Genomic DNA, 25,917 nt, shown 5'->3' on the forward strand with positions numbered 1-25,917 from the left:
GACCTCAATCCTCTACACAGAGCCAGATATTTTCTCCCAGATAATCTTTCAGACACCGAGGGAAAAATACTTCACAAAGATATAATATCTTACATTATGTACTCACCCTTAGATCTCTATTTAAATTCCATTCTTTCCCTCCCCGAGGTGATGCCAGTTTTCTCTGCTTTTAACCTTTCGCCCATATTGCGCAATTAAGACAAACTTTTTTCGCGGCATTGAAGACTAGGTTCTGAGTTTTCCTTACCCTGTTTGTTCCAAAGGTTACTTTTTGGCAAAGTATCCTAAGGACATTTTTACTCCCAAGAAATATTTTGACAACAAGAACTATTTTTAACTCCACTAAGCTCTGCGGAGTGTAAAATTTTGCACGGGGTGCTCGGCAGCCTTAGGGGAATGCAGCTATCGATGGGGTTTGTTTTCTTGACACGAGAACAGCAATCTGAATCTTCCAGCAACAAGACTCTGTACATGCAGTACACGATGCACATCTCATTATGAACCTAAAGGGTCAAAAGATAGGGGAAAAACGTACTTAAAACCCACCAGCCACTGGCTAGAGGCAGCAAGGTGCTGCTGTGGGATGGGAGGGCTCTGCACACCTGCTACTGCCCATGCCTCATCCTGGGATTTCCAGAGCTACTGGAGAAGATTAATTTGGCCAAGAGATCAACTACCCCATCACAATGTTGCTGACAATCTGCTCCAGGAGGGTGCCTCCAGTGTGCCTCCACAACTTGCAGTGTTGGAAGTGATTTAACCCAGACGTGAAACGGGACACCACCACACATCCCAGAAAACATGAAGGAGATAAGGTGAAAGACGAGAGAGAGAAGGACCAGAGCAGAGGAAGACTGGTGCAGCTTCCCAGCCCCAGCCACCACCTCAACTGTGCAATCACGCTGGGACGGAGGAGCAAGACGCTTAAACATGCCTCCATGGGAAGCAATGCAAGCTCTAGCATGGTGTGTTTTCACAGAAAACAGGGCACAGAGCGTTTTACCCCTCTGCAAACACCGAGCAGAGTGCCTCGGCACTGCTTGCGCTGCCAGCACCCCAGCTAGCAGGACTTGGGTAATGAGTAGGGCTACACAAGCTCTCTGTTCAGGGGTTAACTTCCTCCTGGCAAATACGCTTCCCATATGTGCCTGTTCGCTAGGATTTCCCATCAAAGCAACATTTTTCCCTTCTCTTTAACTACAAAAATAATGTAGGTTACAGCAGAGGCTGCCCCCTCCAGCGACCTGCGCTCCACCCTGGAGTCATTTTATATTACTCTCCCCAGTGTCCTAAACAAGGACTGCAGAGATTGTTCCAAATGTGGCTCTCATTTTATGGTAGAATAGCCTCCATTAACGGAATACGCTGTGCTCTGTACCTTATGATATTTAAAGTGGAAGCCTAGATCTTGTTTGCTTTCTAAACATCGCCAACCATCCTGCATTTTATCTGCGCGTACTTCCCGCCGCTTGTCAGAACGTGCCATCCGCCTCCCACTTATTAATGTTTCAAGAGACTTCCTTAAAACATACATGAGATTTAGGAAGGATTTTGTTCCAGGAGTCTTCTGACCATTCTGTGCAGTCACAGAGAGTAGTTTTATCTCACAGACTGGATTTAATATACAGAAACATACTGCATCTGTTTCCAAATATTTTCTTTCTAAAACCGTTAAGAAAACCAGTGCCAAAATGTGCTCATTTCTCTTTAAGGAAGAAACCTAATTTGGATTTCTTGATCCAGATCATCTTAACACCCAGGCTCAATTTTGCTTGCTAAAGCAATCTACAGGCTCCAGCTAATACAAATTTAATCTGCATGGCTTCTTGCTTCAGCTGGATGGGTCCAGCGTGTCTTTGTTACAGGCTCCAGACCACGTATCAATGGGATCTGGAACAGTTTGCAGATCTTGGGTATGGTGCTTATGGGATCCATGGGCAGGATCTTTCTCAAATTTCTGATCCGTTTTTGGATTTTTCACTAGGATATCTCTGTGTCTTGTTGGATCGGAGGTTTATGACTGGTCTTTAGCTTCGTGTTAATTTTTTGGAGCGGTGACGTTTTCTTTCGGATCAATCTGTGGCAGCTGACTGTATTTAATAACACATTCTGCAGGGCCAATTCCCCTTTTACATAGTCATAAACCAAGAGTCACCTCTTTAGTTAATTGAGTTACCCTGGTGTAATGCTGACACATATGGAGATCAGGAACCACTCCTCAATTTCCTGATATTTTGGGATTCACCTCCTTCTCCCTCAATGATTATGCAAAATGTCTGAGAAAAAAGTGAAGTCGTTTTCTAAGGGGTGGAAAATAATTTGCTTTTTGATTGTACCGAAAGAGAAAGGGGATTATGAACAACAAATGCCCTTCTGTGGTTTCAGGCTTTCATTTGGTAACGTTCCATGCCTTCTTCCCAAGTCAGGAGCAGATTTTGCCATCAATTGAAAAAAAAAAAAATCAGAGCTCAGTAACTACACAGGAACCTTTTGATCAATTGGCACAATCTAAAGGTTAAAAGTTCCAACATGCAGCTGACCTGGCGAAAAATGAGAGCAATGGTAAGTTTAAAATTCAAATATTCAATCAAGCTATTTCTCCAGGACACAATTTTCAGGCTACTTTGATGAATGCTGCTGAAAGAGCAGGCAGCAAAACATGACCAAGATGGAAACCCTCAGCCTCAGCTCAGCTCGCCTTCACCTTTTTTTGTCCCATTCCCTGTATGAAGTTAGTCCTTACAAGAGGAGTGTGGGGAACCCTAGAAACAGAAATCCCTGGACGACATGAACAGCAGCGCAAACCTCCTCCCTGTGTCCACACCTGAAACTCCCACACCACCCCTGCACATCTCCCGTGGGCTCCCCGACTGCCAAACTGGAGACCATAAAACAAAGTGGACGCATGTGACATGACCATGAGAGAACAGAGATTGCGCCAGGGCATGTTTAGATTGGATATTGTGAAAAATTTATTCACCGAAAGGGTTGTCAAGCATTGGAACAGGCTGCCCAGGGAAGTGGTGGAGTCACCATCCCTGAAGGGATTTAAAAGACATGTAGATGTGGTGCTTAGGGACACGGCTTAGTGGTAGACTTGGCAGTGTTAGGTTAATGGTTGGACTCGATGATCATAGAATCCTAGAATCATAGAATGGTTAGAGTTGGAAGGGACCACAAAGATCATCTAGTTCCAACGCCCCGGCCATGGGCAGGGACACCCTCCACTACACCAGGTTGCCCAAAGCCTCATCTAACCTGGCCTTGAACACTTCCAGGGATGGGGCATCCACAACTTCTCCAGGCAACCTGTTCCACTGCCTCACCACCCTCAATGTAAAAAATTTCTTCCTTATATCTAATCTAAATCTGCCCTCTTTCAGTTTAAATCCATCGTCCCTTGTCCTATCACTACACGCCCTTGCAAAAAGTCCCTCTCCAGCTTTCTGTAGGCCCCCTTTAGGTACTGGAAAGCTGCTATAAGATCACCCCGGAGCCTTCTCTTCTGCAGGCTGAACAGCCCCAACTCTCTCAGCCTGTCTTCATAGCAGAGATGCTCCAGCCCTTGGATCATCCTCGTGGCCTTCCTCTGGACTCGTTCCAGTAGCTCCATGTCCTTCTTATGTTGGGGACTCCAGAGCTGAACACAGTATTCTAGGTGGGGTCTCACAACAGCTGAGTAGAGGGGCAGAATCACTTCCCTCGACCTGCTGGCCACACTTCTTCTGATACAGCCCAGGATACAATTTGCTTTCTGGGCTGCCAGTGCACACTGCAGGCTCATGTTGAGCTTCTCATCCACCAGCACTCCCAAGTCCTTTTCCTCAGGGCTGCTCTCAATCCCTTCTCCTCCCAGCCTGTACTTGTGCTTGGGATTGCCCCGACCCACGTGCAGGACCTTTCACTTGGCCTTGTTGAACTTCATGAGGTTCTCACAGGCCCACCTCTCCAGCCTGTCAAGGTCCTTCTGGATGGCATCCCTTCCCTCCAGCATGTTGACCACACCACACAGCTTGGTGTCATCGGCAAACGTGCTGAGAGTGCACTCGATCCCACTGTCCATGTCTCCAACAAACATGTTAAATAGCACTGGTCCCAGTACTGACCCCTGAGGAACACCACTCGTCACTGGCCTCCACGTGGACATTGAACCGTTGACCACAACTCTTTGAGTGCCACCATCCAGCCAATTCCTTATCCACCAAGTGGTCCATCCATCAAACCTATGTCTTTCCAGTTTAGAGACAAGGATGTCGTGTGGGACAGTATCAAATGCTTTGGATAAGTCCAGGTAGATGATGTCAGTTGCTCTTCCCCTATCCATCAATGCTGTAACCTCATCATAGAAGGCCACCAAATTAGTCAGGCAGGATTTGCCCTTAGTGAAGCCATGTTGACTGTCACCAATCACCTCCTTATTTTCTATGTGCCTTAGCATAGTCACCAGAAGGATCTGCTCCATGATCTTGCCGGGCACAGAGGTGAGACTGACTGGCCTGTAGTTCCCTGGGTCTTCTTTTTTCCCCTTTTTAAAGATGGGGGCTATGTTTCCCCTTTTCCAGTCATTGGGAACTTCACCAGATTGCCACGACTTCTGAAATATGATGGATAGTGGCTTAGAAACTTCATCTGCCAGTTCCCTCAGGACTCACAGGTGCACCTCGTCTGGTCCCATGGACTTGTCCACCTTCAGGTTCTTAAGATGGTCTTGGACCTGATCTTCTCCTACAGTGGGCGGTTCTTCATTCTCCCAGTCCCTACCTTTGCCTTCTGTGACTTGGGCTGTGCCGCTGGAGCACTTGCCAGTGAAGACTGAGGCAAAGAAGTCATTGAGAACCTCAGCCTTCTCCATATCCGGGTAGCCAGGTCCCCTGTTTCCTTCTGGAGAGGACCTACATCTTCCCTAGATCTCTTTTTATCACTGACGTATCTATAGACGTTTTTCTTGTTGCTCTTGATGTCCCTGGCCAGATTTAACTCTATCAGGGCTTTAGCTTTCCTAACCTGATCTCTGGTTGCTTGGACAATCGCTCTGTATTCTTTCCAGGCTACCCATCCTTGCTTCCACCCCCTATAGGCCTTCTTTTTGTGTCCGAGTTGGTCCAGGAGCTCCTTGTTCATCCATGCAGGCCTCCTGGTGTTCCTACCTGACTTTCTCTTTGTTGGATCTTCAAGGATCTTCAAAGTCTCTTCTGCCCTAAACTATTCTATGGTTCTACGATTATGTTTTGGGGCTGGGGCAGAAAGATGCTCCCAGCATTACCAGACTGTTCCCACTATGTAGCCATGAGATGAATTACATGGTTATATTTAATCCTATTTTTCTTTTTCTTGTGTGCTTATCTTGACACCGATACTGGTTCCTCCTCAGCTCAGTTCCTTCCCAAGGAGTCTGTTTATACCTGCAAGGAAGTTCTCACCATTTAAGAGTTGCATTGAACAGGAAACGATTTCATCACATTTTCTCCAATAAAGTCCCAAAGTGGCTCCTTTTTCCCCAGTAAACACACATCCCACACCCAGAGCTGCCCTGCTAGACTTTTGCACTGATTCAGCTCTAAAAGATAACCCTGTGAGTATATAATATGCAAAGTTTTATCAACTGGAGCGATCGCTCCAACCAGAAAACTGGCAGCTCTAGCAGGCTTGGCTTTGGACCTTCTCACTTCACAACAAACCTCAAATACCATATCTGGAAATCAAACTTCAGCTGCATGTTGGCTGGGGCACCACAACAAAAACAAGGTTATTCTTTTTCTTTTTGGAAAGCCTGTGCTAGGTGCAGAAAAGGACAGTGTTTTGGCTTCAAGGCCTCAGAAAAAAACAGAATTCAGTTTTTCCATTCTGTCATTATTCTAGCAAAACCCTACAGGTAAGTAAGTCTCACTTGTTTACACTGACGCCTCTTGGAGACACTTGGGAAGACTGGATAGTGGCTAAATTCATAACCAGGCAGGTATCTCGTAAACCAGGGCTTATTTGTATTGCTCAAACGTACTTCTGCAGAAACAGGTATTTTAAAGAATTTTAGCCCTTATGAAGCTGCTCTGACTTTATAACCCTCCAACAGACATGCAGGTAGCTGGAAAGAAACGTTCCACAGTAAAACTCAGCATTTAATGAAGTGCTCTTCTCCCGGAGAGCTCAGGCACCTGCAGAAAGTGATCTGCTGTCATCACCTCCCTGACACCAGTGCCGTGACCGGTTCACAGCAGGGAGAGGAGGCTTGACCAGGACCCAACACTTCTTGAGTCCACACGTGCTATCCATTAGGCTGTAAGACTCTGACAGGAGTTAGCTCCAAGTCATACACAGTTTATGCAGACATAACTTATGAGTAAATGACTTAAAATAGAAGCATGCAGAAGAGAAACGGAAGGTAAATCAGGCAACCAGCACGGGCTCGCTGCAGAAAGCACCGTGAACTACAAGCAAGTAGCAAATGCCACTCGTATGGGAAGAAGGCAGAACTTCACACGGAATTTAAACAAGTTCTTCACATTGGGTTCGTGCTGGATTCTTATGCCAGCTTATAACTCAGTATAGAACAAGGTATATGACATGTTTTAATCTAAAGGAGATCCTGAGTTGGCTTCACCGAGTCACGCACGACTCCTCTAATGTAGTACATGGCCAGTGGGTGCCAGTGGAGACTGTATAAAAAAGGGAGAATATGCCTCCTTGTATTCTTTAATTCTATTATTGATACTATCATTAAATGAGAGAATATCCTTGAGGCTGGGAAAACCTCGGGGAGTATGGGAGCTGACACCTGGACTCAGGATCGGTTTCCTTGGTTAATTCAGAGCTGGCTGAACTGTTTTAACAGATAATTATACCTAATTTAATTACATATTAGATAAAACACTTTTGATTATTATTCAGCCAGCCAGAATTAATGAATTTCCAAGTCCTTCTTCCATTCTATTTTTTTTCTACCCTCTTGTCTTTTACCTCTTTTGTTTTCCACACTCTTCTGAAATCCACCTCTCTCAAGACAGATGTTTACTTCTCTACTAACTTGCACGATTTTTTTTTTAATGCTGATGCTCCTTAAACTCATTTCCACAGTTTATAATTTGATTCTTGGGTCATCAGAGAAAGCATTTGAGTCACAAAATATTTCTAATAAAGCAACGAGATTCTGCCTTTCTCATACACTATTTAAAACAGAGTCCATTTAAAGGCAGAGCCCTGCAGAAAACGCTTGCTGACTTTGAATTCCATGCACCAGCCATTAAATTCTGATCCATTTCGCGTCCGTTCACTTTTTTTAACTATTATTATGTCTTTCTCCCCAGTATAACTGGTGAATTATGGAAATCCGATTTATTTTAACCACACAGCTCATCCTGATGAAATTGGCTAGTTTACTGAATAATTTTCTGCTCTGCTGTACATACCACTTACTTTCTGAATGCAGGCAATGATCAAAAAACAGATCAGAGAAGAGACAATTTTTGTGTATTTCTGGGTCAGATACAGAGCGGTGGTAAGAAATTTGGAAGGCAGAGTATCTCCATTTCCACAGAGGCAAGAGGGAAGCAATTCCACCAAAGCCCACAGTGTTAACGGTATTGTCAGAGACTTCAGGCATAGCTTTGTTTTTCTGTGCAAGAAAGCTGCACTTCAGATCACTCGTCAGCAAGGAAGGCAGAGAGGGTGAGCAGGAGGAAACGAAGTCTTGAGCGTTTGGCAGTACCTTCAGGTCCTGTTGCTATGCAAGCGTGACATTCCCAGGGCTACCTACATACAGAGATCCCAGCTCAGCATGAATCAACCTCCCCACGCACCTGCAGCCCCAAACATAGCTTCTTCCAGCCAAAGGCAAGGAATCCCCCGTGATTAAGCATTAAGCTGTCAGATACCTTAGAGCCAGCAAGATGCACACACGAGCCCTAAACCAAGGTGGCGATGAATACAGGGTTCAAACCTGAAGCTATTTATCAGATTCATGTGGCATGAGAAATGAAACTAAGAATATTTAGTCACCACTAGTGTCTCTAAAAAGTTTTCCCAGAAGCTTAAAATCTACAAACTCCTTACCATATTTCTGTTAAGATGGGATTTAAAACCATGAAAGTCCTGCCTGGCCTGCAGCAGCAATGAAAAAGCAGTACCCACCTATTTAACTTACAGAGGCTACAGAAGAGCTGTGTCTTCAGATTTTCCTCGGAGCTCCTATTACTCAAAAGTAGACGGCAAATCCTGCTTTGCTACCTAGTGACTGCTTGGCTTTGAAGCCCATACAACTGCAGCTCTTTTTATTCACAGGCCCTTGTTTTCAAATAGAGCACTTTTGGGAATAAGTGTTTAATTAATTGCTTTTCCTGTTGGGGGAAAAACAAACAAACAGGTTTATTCGTTTAGAGAACTTGGCGACTGCAGATTGCCCATTACTTTTTTGGAAGAGATATTTTACAAAGAATGTTAACCCACAAATTCAGGAAACATATGGGATTTGCAAGTTAATCCAATAAGGCCATTATGGTGATGCTCCAGAGGACTAGTCATTGTCAGGAGGGGAAAGGAAACTAATTCTAAAAGGATTTTCCTAAAGCCATTTTCATGTTGGGAAGTTAAGAGCAAATTTCCCTTTTGGTAGTGTTGGTCTGGGGGAAGGGAAGAAGATGATGATAGAGACAACAAAAAAGAGGTTTGTGCACATGTAAGCACGTTTCAAATTATACATCTGATCTTTAAGGAAAACAAAACAACCTTTATCCATATTTGCCATTTTTTACACTACAGTGACTGAAAATAGGAGACAATATCCCTTAAGATCAATTATTAAGGACCAGACTGGCTGCCTTTGAATCACACTAATTTTAGCAGCTGTTTAGTTTATATGGACAATTAATTTGAAAATTGGGCTGTTACTAACATCCATCAAACAAGTAAATACAATTGATGAATTTGGGAATACCTAAAATCTTAGGGAAATGAGTAATAGCACAAAACCATTCCGTTCCAGCTACAAACATCAACTACCGCAACTGGTAACTTCATTCTCAAGGACTCAGTTACTATCTCTTTTGCAGCATGTTAAATAAGGAGAATCTCCTGAAAGTCCTAGCTGCACAGGTATAAGGGAAGAGTTAGGTCTTCATGAGCAGCTCCCTCTCTGCATTCCAGCATAGGCAAATCTCCCCAAAATGCAAAACATGTTTCTGGGCTCCTTAAAGGGTTTAGCTACTGCACTGAACAAGCCCAAAAAACAATTACAGTAATTATGTTACATATATACATACCCTAAAAGCACTTAAAGAAACAATATTCACTGCTGTCTTATGAATTCTTGGATAAGGCAGGCTAAATTCCCGGTTGACATAATCCAAAAATTGTTTAAAATATTTATATGACATTGCCCTCTAGAGGAAATCAAGAAAAATTTGTGTTCTAGCAGAACTTCTCTACAGGTGAAAATATGAAGCGTCATTTTGAGAAGAACAATTAGTGTGTTTGTTATAAACCAATTTCAGTGAGAATTTCACATACCAGTTTGGCTCCATTTATCATCTGTGAGTTTTCAAGACAGAATTCCCCAACTTCTAGCTCATTTTCCCACTGTCTAGGCTCAGTGTTCAGGTAGATGACACCATCAAGTTTACTGGTTATGACATCTCCGTGTTTTTCTCTTCACTACCAGAACAAAAATAGCCCAGGCTATGAAAAATTGGCAAGCACTTTGTAATTCTTCAGTTATCACAGCACAAAGAGCCGCTGGTCAATGTGTCTGAGGACAAGGAGGGGGACATTGCTGACTTTTGTTTCATCAAATAGTTACTCTGCTAGCCTGAACCCATTCCAATGATAAGGAACAGACCAGGAAAACAGTTAAAATGGTTGCTCTGTTTAGCGACTTTTAATTTTGCCAGTTTTTTTTTTTTTTTTTGAAGGTCATCCAGTTATCTGTAATGCGTAGTATGGAAAAGGGAAAAAAAAGACTTTGGCACCTTTTTAAACAGTATCAACAAGTCTCAGGCATCAGCAGAAACAATAATCTCCTTCAATCAGGTTTCAACAGTTCTGCTGCATTTTGAAAAAGCTTGAACCCATTTTCCATCCACATCTAGTTTCTCACAGTTTCATTACAGAGCCTTCAGCCTAGCTGGGCTTCCTGAGTGTTGGGATGCTCTAGGGTGAAGTTTCCTGCTAATAATCACATTTGCCCTACTCTTGTCCTCTCTCAGCAGGTAGAAGTCTTCCTGAGCTGCCCCAAACCTCTGGCAGTGTCTGCCAACTTATCTTTTTGCTGGTACTGGTCTGGTAAAAGTGTTTCCCTTCAGAGGCCCAGATGATCTTACTGAGCATCATACATTTCATCCAGAGAAAGCAGCAAGGACGGTGAGTAAAGCTGCAGAGCCTGAGATTGATACATAAGCCCTTCCTGTCTTAGCCTACATCTGACAGAAAGGAGACAGAAAAATAAGTTTCAAGGAGCATGTGATACGGCTCGGAGCTGGAAGCAAGTGTCACATCAGATAAGAAAAGCAATGAGTTTTCCACGGGAAAAAAAAAAAGCCTGGCCTCAAAGCCATTCAACGCAGCAGCTGTCTCTGGAGTTATATACCTTCCTCTCTGCTGATCGCACCAACGTTTCTCATATTTATCCTCTCACTTATGTCCGTAGATGGCAGGTTCATGTTGATAAGCTGTCTCTCTGAGGCTGATGTCAAGCACAGCCTCTGCCTGTGAAACCATCTCCTGTTCAGCACCTTTCAACGCTCTCCGTTCCTGTCCTTTCCAAGGCAAGCTGGATTGCCAGTGACAGAGGATAAGCAGGTTTTAAGCTGCCACCACCGTTAATGCTTTTAGCTCTGGAGGGTCACAGCTCAGTCCTAGTGCATCTTCCAGGACAATAACCATCACACCCAAAGGCATATGAAGATGGTGAGAAGATACAACCATCACCTCCCTGCAGAACAGCCCTGGAACCCTTCTGAGAATGGGAACGCCGCTTGCTTAGCCCAATGCTATGAGAAAAAACATGTCAATGAAGACTGGAGAGGTTGTGCCTTTCCAGGACTCATGGCCCATCAGTCGGTACTGGTGGGAAAGAACAACCTGCCATGTATCTCATAGCAACCCAGTAACCTGGCTGCAGTGGCCTCCTCCTCCTGCAGCAGCTTGGTGCTGCTGTCTCATGGAAATCAGTCTTTAGCCCACTGCCTACTTTTTGAAAAACTTTGGACTCCCTGAATATGAAGAGAGATTCACATTTACAGATTAGAAGAGACACTGTGAATGACTGCACATTGCAAATTGGTGTGTAAGGGCACAAGCATTATAGAGGGAGCAAGAATAATGGGCACAAAATGTTCCTTGCTCATGTTTTTGAACGTCTCTCTTTTTAATTATTGATGGCTAAAACACTGTGCTGCGCTAGCAAATGCACTGCTGGAGAGGCTGCGAAAATAAGCGCTGCTGTGGCTGAAGGCCTCACCTGCTCCTTGTCTGGGTGGTGGAAAAAAGTGACCCTCTTTTGTGTGTTCCAGCGGTTTGCCAATTAGTTAAGTTCTGTTGCATCCCGGCTGTGCTTCCTGATGACCTGAGAGCATGGGATGCTTGCTGCGCGCGAGGCTGAAAATCCTGCTCAGGATGGAAACTTTGGCATCAGGGATAAATGACGAGGCTGATTCGCCAAACCAGGCTGTTCCCGCAGTAGATGAGCGGGGAGGGCAGAGCTCCCTCCCAAACAGTAGGCTTATTCTCTTGTAATTACAGCGCGGTCAGAACAGCACACTAAATGGAGATGCACAGCCATGCATTTGGCAACAAGGTACAGCCCTGCAAGCAGAGCTTTCATAGCTTAACAAAACCAAACAAAAGCACTCAAAAAAAGTCCAGGACAACCTACTTCCTAACCTCTGAAGCTCTTAGGCCTCCTAAGGCAACATCATCAACCTCTGTCCAAGTCTTTTCAAGCCTGATGCAATCCCTCTGAAAAGAAAGCAAGTGGAGCTGGGGCTGGGGAGCGTTTGCTGCAGGTGGTCCTGGCCTAATTATACATGTATGCCTTCTGGGGATCATGCTTTTGACTGAGAGAGGGCAGCTCTCTTGTTCAGTCGCAACAGTGTGTAGAAGGCAGCAACAAGCATATTGCTCCCAAAATTTTGGTACAAACAGGCAAACACATCCATGACATGAGGCATTTAAATCAGTGGGAGTCTCTCTATTGTCTTTCATGTATTTAGATAAAACTGAGCTGAGCAAGAAGATATACAAGATGAAAAGTTGAGGAGGATGAAGATCTTGGAAAGTGCTTTGAAGAGGCAGCTGTAGTGGTGGGATGCTGCAAATGACCATTGCTACAAGGGAAGGGATTTTGCCTCCACAGAGGCTAGGCTCAGCGCAAGGAGGTTGAGAGGGAAGGCAGGAACCAAAGGGTGTGGAGGGGAAACAGAGTGAACTCACGTTCAGGTTAATAAAGCAAATAGGACAAACAAGCTAAATGATCTCTGCCGAGTCTGGGGATTAGTGACCTTCTGCTGAAGTCTTTGGCTCTTGAGAGAGGATTTGAGATAAAGCTCATTTCTTCAGAGCAATTTATTTCTTAACACGTGTGGCTAAGTCTGCTCATACCTTTCCTGAAGACATAAAAGAAGGGAAGAAAAACATCTCTTTCTTAGTTTCTTAGTCCCGTTATGTTTATAACAGGGGAATTAATATCCACTATCAGCTTAAAATACAGCAGCTGTGCTTCAGAGGGCGGTCCATGCTCCAGCATACACGGCTTCAGGAGCACAGTGAGACTTACGCTGTGTCTGTTAGACATCCATAGGCTTTCCTCTCCTTTTGCACAGGTTGAGCACACATTCACTGTCTCCCCGCTCACAGCAGCTCAACTGGAGAAGAAAACCCTCAGCCAAGATCCCTACGTGCTGCTTATTTCCCATCTGCAGGACTCACGCACCAGGCAGCTCGGAGGGCATGTCAGCCTACACCTCCCATCCATGCCCACGATAACAAGCCCCAGGTCTCAGCCTCTGCGCCCTGATCCATCACTTAGCAGCATGAAGATCGGTAATATGATATAAGAAAATACATTAATTCAACTCCACAATAGGTCGAGAGTATTTTTTAGGTCAGTTATGAGAAATCTATTCCCCAAGATTGTATTTGGAGGCTGCAATCTCCAGGACCACTGTGTTTGTTTTCCTCCATGTAGTCAGTGCTGTTAATATTTTAACAAGGAGCTCCCACAGAAATGTTTGCCCCTTGGCCAAGGGCAAGGGGCCAGGATACATTTCCATTTGTTTTCCTATTAAAACAAAAATATTTTCTTATGAACATAACAAAGAGAAGGTCCTGCTAACACCAGGCAAAGCAGCTGCTTATACTGAGCAGCACTTTGTGTTGGCAGCACTTTTGCTTTAGGAAGGAGGTGAGGAAACACAGCAAAACAGAGCAATCGATCCACGCAACCTGACGTGGGATTGCGGGGTGAGACAAAGCTTCCTGCGATGACCAGGGATAGTTTTTCTTGGGGTGATTTTTCCCTAAGAGAAAGAATATATAAAGGACATTGCTCTGCCGAGTGGAAAATAAATCCACAATAACTTGTAGAGAAATATGGGCCCATTACAAACACAGAAACCTGAAAACCTCCCTTTTCACCATAATACGGGCATTCATACACCCTAACTCCTGACTCTACTAAAGAACAGATTTATTATCTAAAACTTAAACTAAGAGCCCCAGCTAATCACAGAATCATGGAATCATAGAATCATACAATGGTTTGGGTTAGAAGGGACCTTAAAGATCATCTAGTTCCAACCCTCCATGCCACAGGCAGGGACACCTTCCACTAGACCAGGTTGCTCAAAGCCTCATCCAACCTGGCCTTGAACACCTCCAATACCTTGAATACCTCTGATGAGCAGAGGAAGCACAGTTTTTGCTTCTTGTCCCCACAGCATGCCATCCCTGCACACCAGTCAGAGCACCTGTAAGTGTTTTGAACCCACCACTGAGTAGCACAATGCTACAAAATCCTGCAGATGCTTCAGAGACAAGCCAAGCTGCCAGTGCGGGGACAAAGCGGCCATGGCGAGGACAGCCAGCCTCCGGTGCTGGCAGTCTCACCGCAGCGCGGCAGGAAGCAGCACCCCATGAAAAACAGAAAATGGGAGCATGGCACTTTGATATCAAAGAGTCACCACGTTCAGGGGGAGATTTTCTTCCCAACCAGAAAATCCTTCTTCTATTGCAGGGGCAAAGCTGTTTATGATAAAAAATCATTCAGTCCAAACTTCTGAGGACTGGGGAGCTCAATAAAAAGTACCTTGAAAGGTGTGTTCTTCTGAAACATCAGTTTTCAAAACCACACTGTCACATTTTTGAGCTTTACTCAGACTCAGCAAAGGCCCCTGCTCCGTTCCCATCCCCTCAGCAGAGGTACCACTCCGCACCTCCTTGTGTGCAGGGCTCCCAATGAGGGGGCAAAGAAGAAGACCACTCTCCTGAAGACCACTGTTCAGAGCAGAATTTGGCTCCAAATAAGGCCAGGGACTGCATATTGGCTTTCCAGCACCAGCAAGGACCTTTTTGATACAGAATTTCAAGATTTCATCCAGCTGAGCCCAGGACTGTTATTGACTGCCACAGGCAAGCAGCACAAAGTGCTTTGCACATTTTGAGACCTGTAATTTGGTTAGACATTCAGTATTGTGCTCTGTAATCAGCTGCTAGCAGTTACAGAGAAGCAGAACTATGTTTAAGATGTCTGTGTATCAAGCAACTACTAATAGCATTGACCTGCTAGGAGGACCAGGATGTTACCTTCATACTTCCAGCTATCCTGGAGCACGTGGATGCAATGTGCAGCAGCAGAAAGCACTCAGAAAAGACCTTGGCTCTGCTGGAAACCCCCAACTTCAGGTAAGGTCAAAGCTTTGCCTTCAGTAGTGGCACTTAAAGCTCTGCTCTCCATGGCACATCTGATTTCTGAAGGTCTTTCACAGCATCCTTGAAAATAAACTTACTTCCCTGGAATTTGGCATGCTGTGTCTTGTGCTGGGGAGGAGTCCCAGCAACTCCCCCAGGACACTGGCTGAGGCGGAGAGACTCACTGTGCAAAGAAAACACTGTGCAAAGGTATGGCGGTCAAAACACTTCTCTGTTCATTTTTTGGAAGCAGCCCCAGGTTGTGGGTTAAGAAGAAGCCAGCCAGTTATCTGACTGTATTCCTGCACATGACGATGTCTGGTCACTTTTGGAGATGAGGAACATGGTGTTTTGAAGCAGCGGTTGGATTTCCTCAATGACAAAATTATAATAATATCTCATGTTTATACCATACTGTCATCACTTGCAATGTATCTTACTCTCTTTCTTCAAAAACAGTTTGAATTTGGAAATCTATTCAGCACTGGCTTTAAAGATTAGATGTATGTGGTAGCTGTGTCCAAGCACTGCAGCTATGCTTGATGAAATTTGCAATCAAATATTTCAAACAGAATGATATTCATGACAAAATAATTCTTTTGCAATCCTCCCAGGACTTGCTCAATGCAGCCCCATTCAGTCATGCTCAAGAAATGAAGGATTCATCTGTCATCTGCAGGAATACTAACAGCCTCCCTCCAGTAAATGAGTAATAGCCCAAAATGAGAGGAGTAGTTCCAAAAAACATAGGAAGTTGTTGTCTGGGGAACATAACCCATGTGTTTTGGAGATACAGTTGTATAGACAGAAGATAAATAAAAATGCAGAGTTTTGACTAACCTTTATTCAGTACTCCAATACAGCTCATTTCCCTGCAATTGTGTTTGATAGACACACACAATTTTCTGACTCTGAAGACAGCAATAATTTTCCCTCAGTCACTAACATCACCAAAAATGCCACCACCTACATCGTTCCTCTCTAATGTAATAATACCCTGTTAAGCAAAAAGCTTTGATGATCATATTACTGCATAATGTTTCTCTAAATGAAAAGAAAGAAAAAAAAAGACATAAGCTCAGCAATAATCAACCTGTTTCTGCTGTTTACATGGCAGTCAGGTGGGATTTAAAAAATATCTTTTCTTTAAAGAAGACAAACCAGATTCAACTTCCTTCGCAGGGAGAGACAGATGAATGGTACCCGCAGCCGGCTCCTCCAAGAAGTGGCGAGCTGCTCTTCTGCACTGTGTCTGACCCTATCACTGCTCCGGGACCTGAGGACCTGTAGGCACAGGACCTACACCAGGCAGGTGCTGAAAGAGTGAAATCTATCCAGGGGTGCCCAATTTAAGCCAATCTGTCCAGAGATGCCCAGACTGTTATGGCTTCAGCTGCCTGCCCCTACATCCTCTAGAGACTGGCCACCCATAGGACAGCCAGCAGAAGGAACCATGTACCCCAACCTCTCCTTTCCCACTGCCCAGTGTATTGGCTTATCCTCTTGGTGCAGGGAAGGTTTTCGTAGTGGAATGGAGCTGGAAATGACTCAAAGTGTAGGTACATGGACACGCTTCTGGCGGCCCTGCTGCAGGGGTGGTAACCCCCAGGAAAGTGGCAGAGTGATATGACCCTCTGCTCTGTGTCCAGGGTCCCCAGGTACCTGTTACATTCCCCACTGTTACGGAAAAAAATCAGCAGATTCCCTAAAACACTAGTGCGGACCACAACATGCTTACCAGGCAAGATGGGGCTGCCCTAGCACATTTGGCAGGCAAGGAACAGATATGCAATCAGTGGTCTTGCTTGCTCAATCCAGCCTGGTGCTACAGAAACTACAGGCAGAATTTTAATTTCACTGATCATGCATAGCCTACACAAAGTATTGTCACACTGCAAGTCACAGCACTCACACCACTTAGTGTCAATCTGGAAGAGTTTCTCACCCAGCCAGAGAATAATTAGGCAGACAGAAATAGAGCCAGGACTACTATTCAATGTGCTGTCTGCTCCAACACCTTGAAGAGCCGTGTGGAATGGGCTCTGCTCATAGCAGCAATATGGAAACACTCTAGAAGGCTGCTTCTTTGAAACAGGCTTCCCAAAAGGCAAACTGACGTTGTCTTTCAGCCTATTATAAACCTATGCAGAATTATCTCCCTTCTGAGCACCCCAACAGAGAAACCTACTGAAGGACTCTCAAACCATCCTGAAGCAGATCAGATGAATAAGGTGATAACATGGGGTTGGAGCTACCAGTCAGCTCCCTGAGAGGCAAAACCAAGCAGTCTAAACTGAGAGTGTCCTCAAGGTCCCAAACAGTCACCCATCAACACCACCCTTGTCAAATAGCAGTTGACAGTTAGTTAGGCAAGGATGCTTTGGATGCTGAAAATAAATCAGCTTTTGACTAAGAGATGTCCTAAATTTTGGCCTAAATCGGATGTAGAATATTCTAAAACAGGATCTTATGAACAATGACACTGGCCCTGTACCACCAAAACTCTGCCTTTAAAATGGCCAGAAAAAACCCTCCACTAAGAAAAATGGAGTGCTTGATTCTCATTAGCAGCAGTCACAGCTTGCTGGTCTAATAAGAGAGCTTTCCAAAAGGAACAACTCCAAAATGAAGACATCGGGGCTAGAATAAAAAGAACATATTTTATCCAAACATTTTGGACTCCATTGGGTATTATCTTTCATTATGCATTAATAATAAGATAACACCATTGCTGTCCACAGCAATCAATTCTCACAAATTTTAGGAATGGTGACATGTAGCAAGGGGGAAGCAGCAAACTAACTGATTTTTGCCACAAAACCTCTCAAACCTGAGGGTGCCACTGACTGATACTGCCACAGTACCAATATACCTGTTGCAAGTCTCACTTGCCGGAGCACCTTCTCAGCTGGTCTAAAATGGCATATTACTCCCAAGGTCCATGAAACGTGCTGGATTACCCAGGCTGCAGTTGGACAGTTTCTTTTTAAAGAAGGGCCACTTCACTAGTGTTTTGTTTCCAAAACTGTCCATCCACAACATGAGCTCCCTTTGGCAAGCAGGGGAGGATTTCGTGTTCTCTGGTATGTTGCAACCTCAGGTATGAATGAACATTTGCATCCTCATCTTTATCAGAGAAAGGTGTTTGCTTTTGCAAAGGCAAACGTGAGCCAGTCTGCCAGCCCACAAAGAGCAAAGCTGGGCCAATAGCTGATCTCACAGCATGCAGCAGCTGAAATAAAATAGCAAGAATAATCTGTATCATTGCAAGAACCTTCATTTCTGATTTGAACTCTTAGACGTTTCAAGTTTTCAGGGACAGGAGACAGCAAAGGAGAGCAAATGCAATAAAGTCAAAGGGAATTTATTAAAATGAAGTTGTTCCAATCTGGAAAACACAAAAACGTCTTGCTTTGAAAAAGTCTCAGACAACATTTAACTGTCAAAAAACCTTCCCTCAACTCAACTCAAAACGATTCAACAAAATCCCTTCCCTCCCTCAACTCAAATTTTGTTGAATCAAACGATTCAACAAATTCCCTTCCCTTCCCTCAACTCAAAACGATTCAACAAAAATAAGATGCACCTGTAAAAAAATGCTGAGTCTGTGTTCATTTTTACATAAAAAAAACCTAGTTTTATCCAAATCCAGGAAGACTCCTGTTTTAATGGATACCCTCCAATGCTTACAGAATGCTACTTTTTGACACAATGACCTCTCAAAATTTTCCAGTGGATGTGTGAGCAGCAAACGTGGGCTAATTATCGATTCGCTTTTGTGACTTATTTTTGACAGACCTTAAGAAGGAACACAGACCTCTCCTGGGGGCTGGAAAGCAGAGGTCAAAACCTCTGCTCTCAGGCACAAATCCGTATCGACTGTGACCTGCACCACGTGTTGCTACAGGCGGCCGCCGGCAGCTGCTCTTCCACCCTTACCTCGCTCCGGTGACGTCCACGCCGACCATTAACTGGCCGTTCAGGGAAAGGATCTCGTCTTTCAGGCGCACTCTCCCACACTTCCCAGCTGGGCTGTTTTTCTTCAAGTCCGTCACCCAGATGCACCCCACGTCGAGCACCGGCCCCTTATGCCCCTTCCTCTTCTTCCCTGCCCGACGTTTCTCCCCGTAGTCCCCCAGAGAGGGGATGTTCCCAAAACTCAACCCAAGAACCTCAGTTTTCCTCATCTCCTGGGCCAGGTACACAGTGCAGATCTCTGTATCCGAAGTCCCACAGCTCCCTGGCTGCAGTTTGCTCTCATCCACAGAGAAGTTGAGCTGGATGTACTCACTCAGCTTCTGGACGGCCGAGCGGCAGAGCTGCTGCTCGGTGCCTTCGGCCCCCTCCCGACGGCTGTTCTGCAGCCACTGGCACAGGAGGGGGAGGAAGATCCCCGCGTTGTCCTGTGTGATGGGCATCGCTGTCCCCGTGCATCTGCTCAGGGCAGCAGCCCCAGCCCCGATCGGCTCCCTGGACCTTGGCTCCGTCGCCCACTCTGGCTCCCTGCAGTCCCTGGGGCCATGCTGGAGCGGGGCTGCAGGTCCAAAGCAAGTCACATCTAATCTCACAGGGACGTTTTTTTGGGCTCTAGCTGACCAAAAGTACAGTCAAGGCAGGATGTTTGATGTGAACACACCACAGCTGGCCCCACAGAAAGGTCGGTGGATGAAGCAGTGGGGAGCGTCTCTGGCTATCCAGGTACGCCTGCCATCAGGGTCTCCACTCCGCTGGGAATGATGTCTCCTTCCCACCACAGTCACCACACCGTCTTGTCCTGCATGGGGGAAACACCATGGTTAGAAGTGCCGAAAACACTGCAGGCATCCAACGGCCTCAGCCTAGCATCCCGCCGGCGGCTGGAGCCTGAAGACGGGCTCGCACGGCCGGAGCCGCTCTCCTTCTGCGATTTACCACTTGAGGGCACCAACTGCTCTTCTCAGCAAGGGAATAAAAGGTCACGATTAGCTCCTGACCTTCGGGTAAGACGCGGAATTGACGAGCCGTGGGGATGCTCCTGCCACAGCTCTGTCCCATCACCGGAGCAAAGGAGACGCTCCAACCAAAACTGCTCCGAGGACCACCGAAGGGGCACAGCACGACACTGGTCTCACCAGCGACTGAAGCTGGTTGATGATGCTGCTGAAGGCAGCTTAACCCTCCTCCATGCCCGTGCTTTCAGGTTGGGATAGGCTTAACTTAGTCACTTCTCTGACTTAGCTCTTCACCAAGCTGCATGAGGCACGGGCAGCAGCAAACACGAGGGGCGAGGACAGGCAACGGGGTCCCTCCTCTTACTGGCAGCGATGGCTTACAGAGGACTAAACCCACCCTGCAGGTAACGCGTCTAAGGGAGATGGCTACCCAGTTCCCCGGGACAAGAGCTGCGCAGCTGATGTGGTGGTGCAAACCCCTCCCCGGGCCGCACTGCGATGTCAGCACCAGCCAAGGTTGGTCTTGTTTCAATTGCAGTCTGGCACTTTCTGATCTCATCTACTGGAGCAGTGAGTGGAAACAGTCTGGTACTTTCCTGTCCTCGGTACAAGTACAGTGAGTTGGGACAATTAGGCACTCCCTAACCACACCTGGAACACCTGTGGCCTGGAAAACATATCCGAGACCCCTCCTGCCTGGACTGCAGCCCACTCCGAATGTTGCCAATATTACCTGATGAGAATTATGGCCAAAATGGAAAAGAACCTGACAAAAGTCAGTTATCTCGGACTCTATAAATAGCGATTACATGTGAGACCCTTTGAGCTCTCCTGGATCTCAGTGGGCTGTGACCAGCATCTCCCCTGCACTGGGACGCCTCTCAGGTACCAACTCCACCGATCTTTTGCCGACAAAGCTGATGGAAGTCCGAGGCAGGTCATCGTCCTCAAGTCTCCACTGTCGCCCGCTGAGGAATGCCAATGCATTGTATTTACTCTAAACCCGAGAGGGAAATTTTACCTATAGGCCAGCCTCTTCCATCCACCTCTCCACTTATCTGTGAGCTTGAATATACATATTTGCCTTCAGGAGTGTGAGTGTCTATTTCACTGGATCCAAATATTTCTATCTGTCTGTGTGCTTAATATTTTATACATACGTACACATATATATATCTTGATTTAGGATACCTTGTAGTAAGTTAGTGTAAATCTTGTCATTTTTGAATCTGTAATTACGTCACTGTTTTAATTATAACATATCCTACTGAATCATCTTGTTAATCTTTAAATTGGTTAACCATTAAGTGCTGCTAAAAATTCAACCTTTGATTTACCTCATACCATTCATAAATCTTGAATTGCTGCTAAATCATAACTGCGTCAAAACATTCCACCCACAACAGGTGAATTGCTCAGTTTCCTGCAATTTGGAGAGGGAGGCACGCAGGCAGCCAGGAGGCAGCGAGACCTGGGGTGAGTAAGCAGGAAGGTGAGAAAGGGTTTTTTTCTAGGATCATTAGGATCTATGAAACAAAGGAAAACCCTGACAAGTCTCAATTCTGGTTGACCGGTTTCTTTTTGGGATTTATTTTCTAGCAGCGGATGCTGCTCAGTGAGCTGTGCACTGGGAAGGCAGAAGAAGGCAACAGCTTCGAGCCTGCAGCCTGCACGTCTGCTCCTGCAGACGTGGATGTAAGGCTTGGCGTGGGCAGAAGAGCCTGTAGCAGAAGCCCGCGACTCCAAGAGCATGAGTATAAATGGAGTCTCTGCAAAATGCTGCTGCCCAGAAACTGAATCCGAAGTGTTCTGCCACCTCCCTGGCTGCATGGCACTACAAAGATGGACAGTATTGACTCCAAGGAAGCTCAGGCAAGGACAGGGACAACACATCAGGACCACGCACGATGCTTCTAGAGGGACCCCAGCATCTTCACCCACAGGGTGATGTTGCTCCAGTGACTGAACAGGGGTAGATATCAGCTCAGGAAAAGAGGAACTGGCCCGTTGCTTAGTGAGAGGGACTTCTGAGTTAGGCTCAGTGTAGGAGACAGGGGAAAAAAAAAACAGGAAAGAATAAAGACAGAAGCAACCTGGACACAGGTCTAAAAAGAAGGGGTGATAATACAGTCACAGATTGACCATGAAATAAGGTTAAATCCTCTGAATATCTTAGGTGTCTAATGCAACACTGGTGAATATATTGCTTTTAAAACAGAATGTAGGTCTATTTAAGATCTCAGATTTAATTTAAGACAAAAGTGATGATTTAACTGATATAACTGGAACTTGTTGTAGTAAGACATAGATCTTGAACACCGATATAAAGATATATAGCTTATACATGGACCGGCAGAGAAAAAGTAGAGGCAGCATCTCTTGGTATACCAAGGATGATGCATATACTTGCTCTCAGGTCCAGAACACAGAGGGAGGAAGAACTCCTAAAACATCTGGTCAATAATAAAAGGACAAAAAAAATTAAAAAAATATGGAGGACGGCACAACAAACCTCAAATCAAAAAGATTAAATGGGTCAGGCTACCTAACAACTGGCTCAATGGTAATGGGAGAGCTCAAGCACGAGTTATGTGCTAGGAAAGGAAAGCAGCAGGAGACAGAGTCCTCGTGCCTTCAGAGCAATATTCTCACGTAGCTGATAGGTTGAGCAATCAGTGGGGAAGTGCCTGCAGAGAGGGACGTGTTTGGGGTAAGAAGGTGGAAGGAAACTCGAGTAAGAGTGCCTGTGAAATGATGACATATGCCATACAGGAGGGATTTGGGACAGCAAAACAGAAATGCCTAGCTTCAGTACATTAAATAAAAAAAAAAACAACTACTGGGCATGAATTCATGGAGGAGAGTTTAAAGGAAAAAGAAATCAAGGTGAGCTGTAGTTTCTTGAAGAAACAATATTTTGTGCTTAAAAGGCACAGGCACAATAACATCTCAATGCAGAAGAAGGATCAGAAGACTTGGCAGCATCACAAGCTTTTCATTTACCTCAAAGACAAGAAGAAAGAACACTAAAAGGTTACTGAGCAGGAGTTAAAAAAATAATATGAACACATAGGTAGAAATATTAGAAACATCAGGGCATAAAAATGAAATCAAGCGTGCAGAAGATGAAAAAAATATTGTTACCCTTTATATTTATATTAATACCAAGAAGACAGCCTGGAAAAGTGTTGTTCGAATAGAGAGAAAGTTATTGAAAAATGACACCGAAACAGGCAACGCTCGTTTGATTTTTGCTTCAGTCTTTGTTAAAATTGCCTACTACACACAGAGGATTAGTACAGTTAGTACTACGACGCATTATCACTACAAAGTATATTATCCTCTTGCCTGCCTGTTACAGGGTGAGATCAGGCCTCTGTCCAAGTCAGGTATTTCCAGACCAGCAAGGTCAGACAAACCACCTTTTAAGTTCTCTATGAACCAGCTGAAGCCATCTCAGATACCTCTCTCCTGGTCACCTGTGAGAGCTCAGACAGGTAAGGTGTCAGAAGTCAGGACAAAGGCAAGCGCAATGCCTGTCTTCAAGGGTAGAAACAGAAGCTGCAAAAGGATGCTCCATCAGTCAGCCTCGCTTCAATCCTCTGAAAAACTCCAAAATGAACAAAGAAACAGTCTGCATGTACGTGGAAGATAACAAAAATATAAGCAGTAGCAGATACAGAAGAGACAAGAAAAAAAAATGATATCAAATCAAATTAATTTCTTTTCATAATGGAAAATTTGTTAGATGTCATTTATCTGGGTTTTATTACAGCTTTTGACACCGTCTCAAACAACTTTCTTATAAATAAACTAGGGAAACATGATTAAATGAGACTACTATAAGGCCATACCCAGGGAGCAGTTATTAATGATATTCTGTGAAAACAGAAGGACACTGTGAGAGGGGCTCTGCTGGATCTATATAGTCTAGCTCTGCTCAGCACATTCATTAGTGACCTGGACGATGAAAGAGAGCACACTTATTAAATCTGCAGATTACACGAAGCTGGGAGTGACTGCAGACACACTGGAGAACAGGATTAGCATCTAAAATCATCTTGGCAAAAATCAAAACCACATTGTCTAAAAATTAGGATAAAGTTCATCAGGGACAAGTGCAGAGTTCTACAAAAGGAAAACCACATGTAGACAGGGTTGGCTAGGTGATGAATCTTTGGGAAGAAATGCAGGGTTTGTAGTGAATCATTCCTGTCAATAAAGTCTGGCTGTTGGGGGAAAGAAAGGGTCATTGTCCCAGGATGTGTCAAGAAGGACAGAGCCTACCAGGCGTATGAAGTATCTCCATAGCCTCTCACAGGGCTAGCAAGGAGCCATTTGGAGAAGAGCTCTGACATGACTAACAGTCTAGAAAATGTGACTTATTAGGAAATACTCAAGAAATTAGGGCCTGCTAGTATAAAAGGAGAAAGAATTGCAGGTAACGTGTAAGAACACAAGCTAAAGGTCCTCCAAGTACTTAAAAATGCCCTACAGTCAACAGGAGGAAAAAAGCGGTCTATTCCCCTTGGCCATGATAGAGTACTGGATGTCAATCACATCGGGGTAGGTTTAGGATGGCAGTTAGATAACACTAACATGGATAAAGAATACCAAAGTACTGGAGGACACTATCTTAGGTGGCTGGATTCTCCAACACTCATGGTCTCTGCGATGGGTTAGACAAATACCTGCCAGGAGCAACAATTAGAGCCAATATCTCCTGGGCAGTGGGAGACAGTAGATCTCGCCATTTCAATCTCTCTTACTTTTTTCCTTTCAGCACCATTTTCTGTCTTAGTGAGAGCACAGTGAGAGGTCACATAATGGCCAACATCCAGTGAGTTACGACTAGGAAACTCTTATCATTGCTTCAACAGCAAACATCAGTATGGCTCCCAGTAACCACACAGGGATCAACACCATATGAGCTCTAGAGATGATCACACCAGATCACCCTTTGAGGCCCTTTTTGGCCTAATAATTTAAGAAGTTCTGCTCTTAGCTAATCTTGTTAAGTTAATCTTGTCATTGGATGGACATGTTACAGGCTGTCCCTCACAAACTATTCCCAGAGCAAACGCACCGCCCCAGTGTCCAACCTGGAGAACTTGGGGCTCCTTAAAAGCAGCTCACAGTTTCAGCTCCAGAGTCTCCAAATCCCCTCTGCATTGGCCAAGGGCACAACTTGATGTTGACTTCAGCTTCAGTCCTTGTTAGCTGGGCAGGATGAGGCGTTGAGAGACATCTGCATTCTATGCAAAACTCATTCATCATTCATTTAACAACATTGCTGGAGAGCTCTCCCTCTCCATGCACACATGTCCCTCCAGAGATGGAGGATGATGGCCTGCTGCACCCCACCAGAGGCAGGCAGCCTTCAAAACCCCATTCCTCCTCCCCTCAGGAAAAACTGCGGGCGTTGATACGCTGCAGGTTGCCTGTCTACGCCCCTGAGCTCACTGCAGAGCTATGGCAGACACTTAAGATAATCATGTAGATAATTATACAATACTTTCAAGGGATTTGATTTTCTCAAACAAAACCTGCTGTCTTCGGAAAAAAGACTCTTGACAAGCATAAACAGAAAATACTCCTTCCAGACGAAACAAACAGCACAGCACTGAGCTGAACACCTCTGTGCTGGCGAGAAGAGCGGCTCAGGCTGTCCGATGCCAATGGGAGCAAAAAATAGAAAGGTGCAAATTGTTCATCAAGGGAAAAAATAGATCTGCCTGATAAAAAAATACAAACTCGACACTCAGATGAAATTGATTTTTGCTCTTGACTTCCACCAAAACAGACCCACGTGAGAAAGTTTACTGGAATTGCCACCACCTTGCTTACTTTCTGTACGTGACAGACCTGCCAAACCATCCCACTGCCTCACATGCAGTACAAAAGACTCCGATTTTATGCCCACCCTGGCATTGACATTTGCCTGGACTAAACCAGGCAGCATTGGTGAGTGGGTAGCCCTGTGAGGACACAAGTCCCTGTTCCTGGGGACAACATCACGGGCTTTGGGAAGAGTGGCCGGAAAGCTGCCTAGAGAAAAAGAAACTGGGGGTATTTATTGGTCAACAGTCGGCTG

General features: G+C 45.1%; 1 protein-coding gene across 1 annotated transcript in view; it reads right to left on the reverse strand.

Annotated features, from left to right (window-relative positions):
- PDZD2 (PDZ domain containing 2) overlaps positions 1-19,310 on the reverse strand; it is a 144,223-nt gene extending 124,913 nt beyond the window's left edge. The window contains exon 1 of the mRNA XM_086629575.1: positions 18,832-19,310. Within this exon, the coding sequence (XP_086485701.1) occupies positions 18,832-19,310 (479 nt within the window). The remainder of the gene's footprint in view (positions 1-18,831) is intronic.
- Positions 19,311-25,917: the final 6,607 nt, after the last annotated feature.

The sequence above is a fragment of the Tauraco erythrolophus genome, chromosome Z, assembly GCF_009769465.1.
Source record: "Tauraco erythrolophus isolate bTauEry1 chromosome Z, bTauEry1.pri, whole genome shotgun sequence".
NCBI lineage: Eukaryota > Metazoa > Chordata > Aves > Musophagiformes > Musophagidae > Tauraco > Tauraco erythrolophus.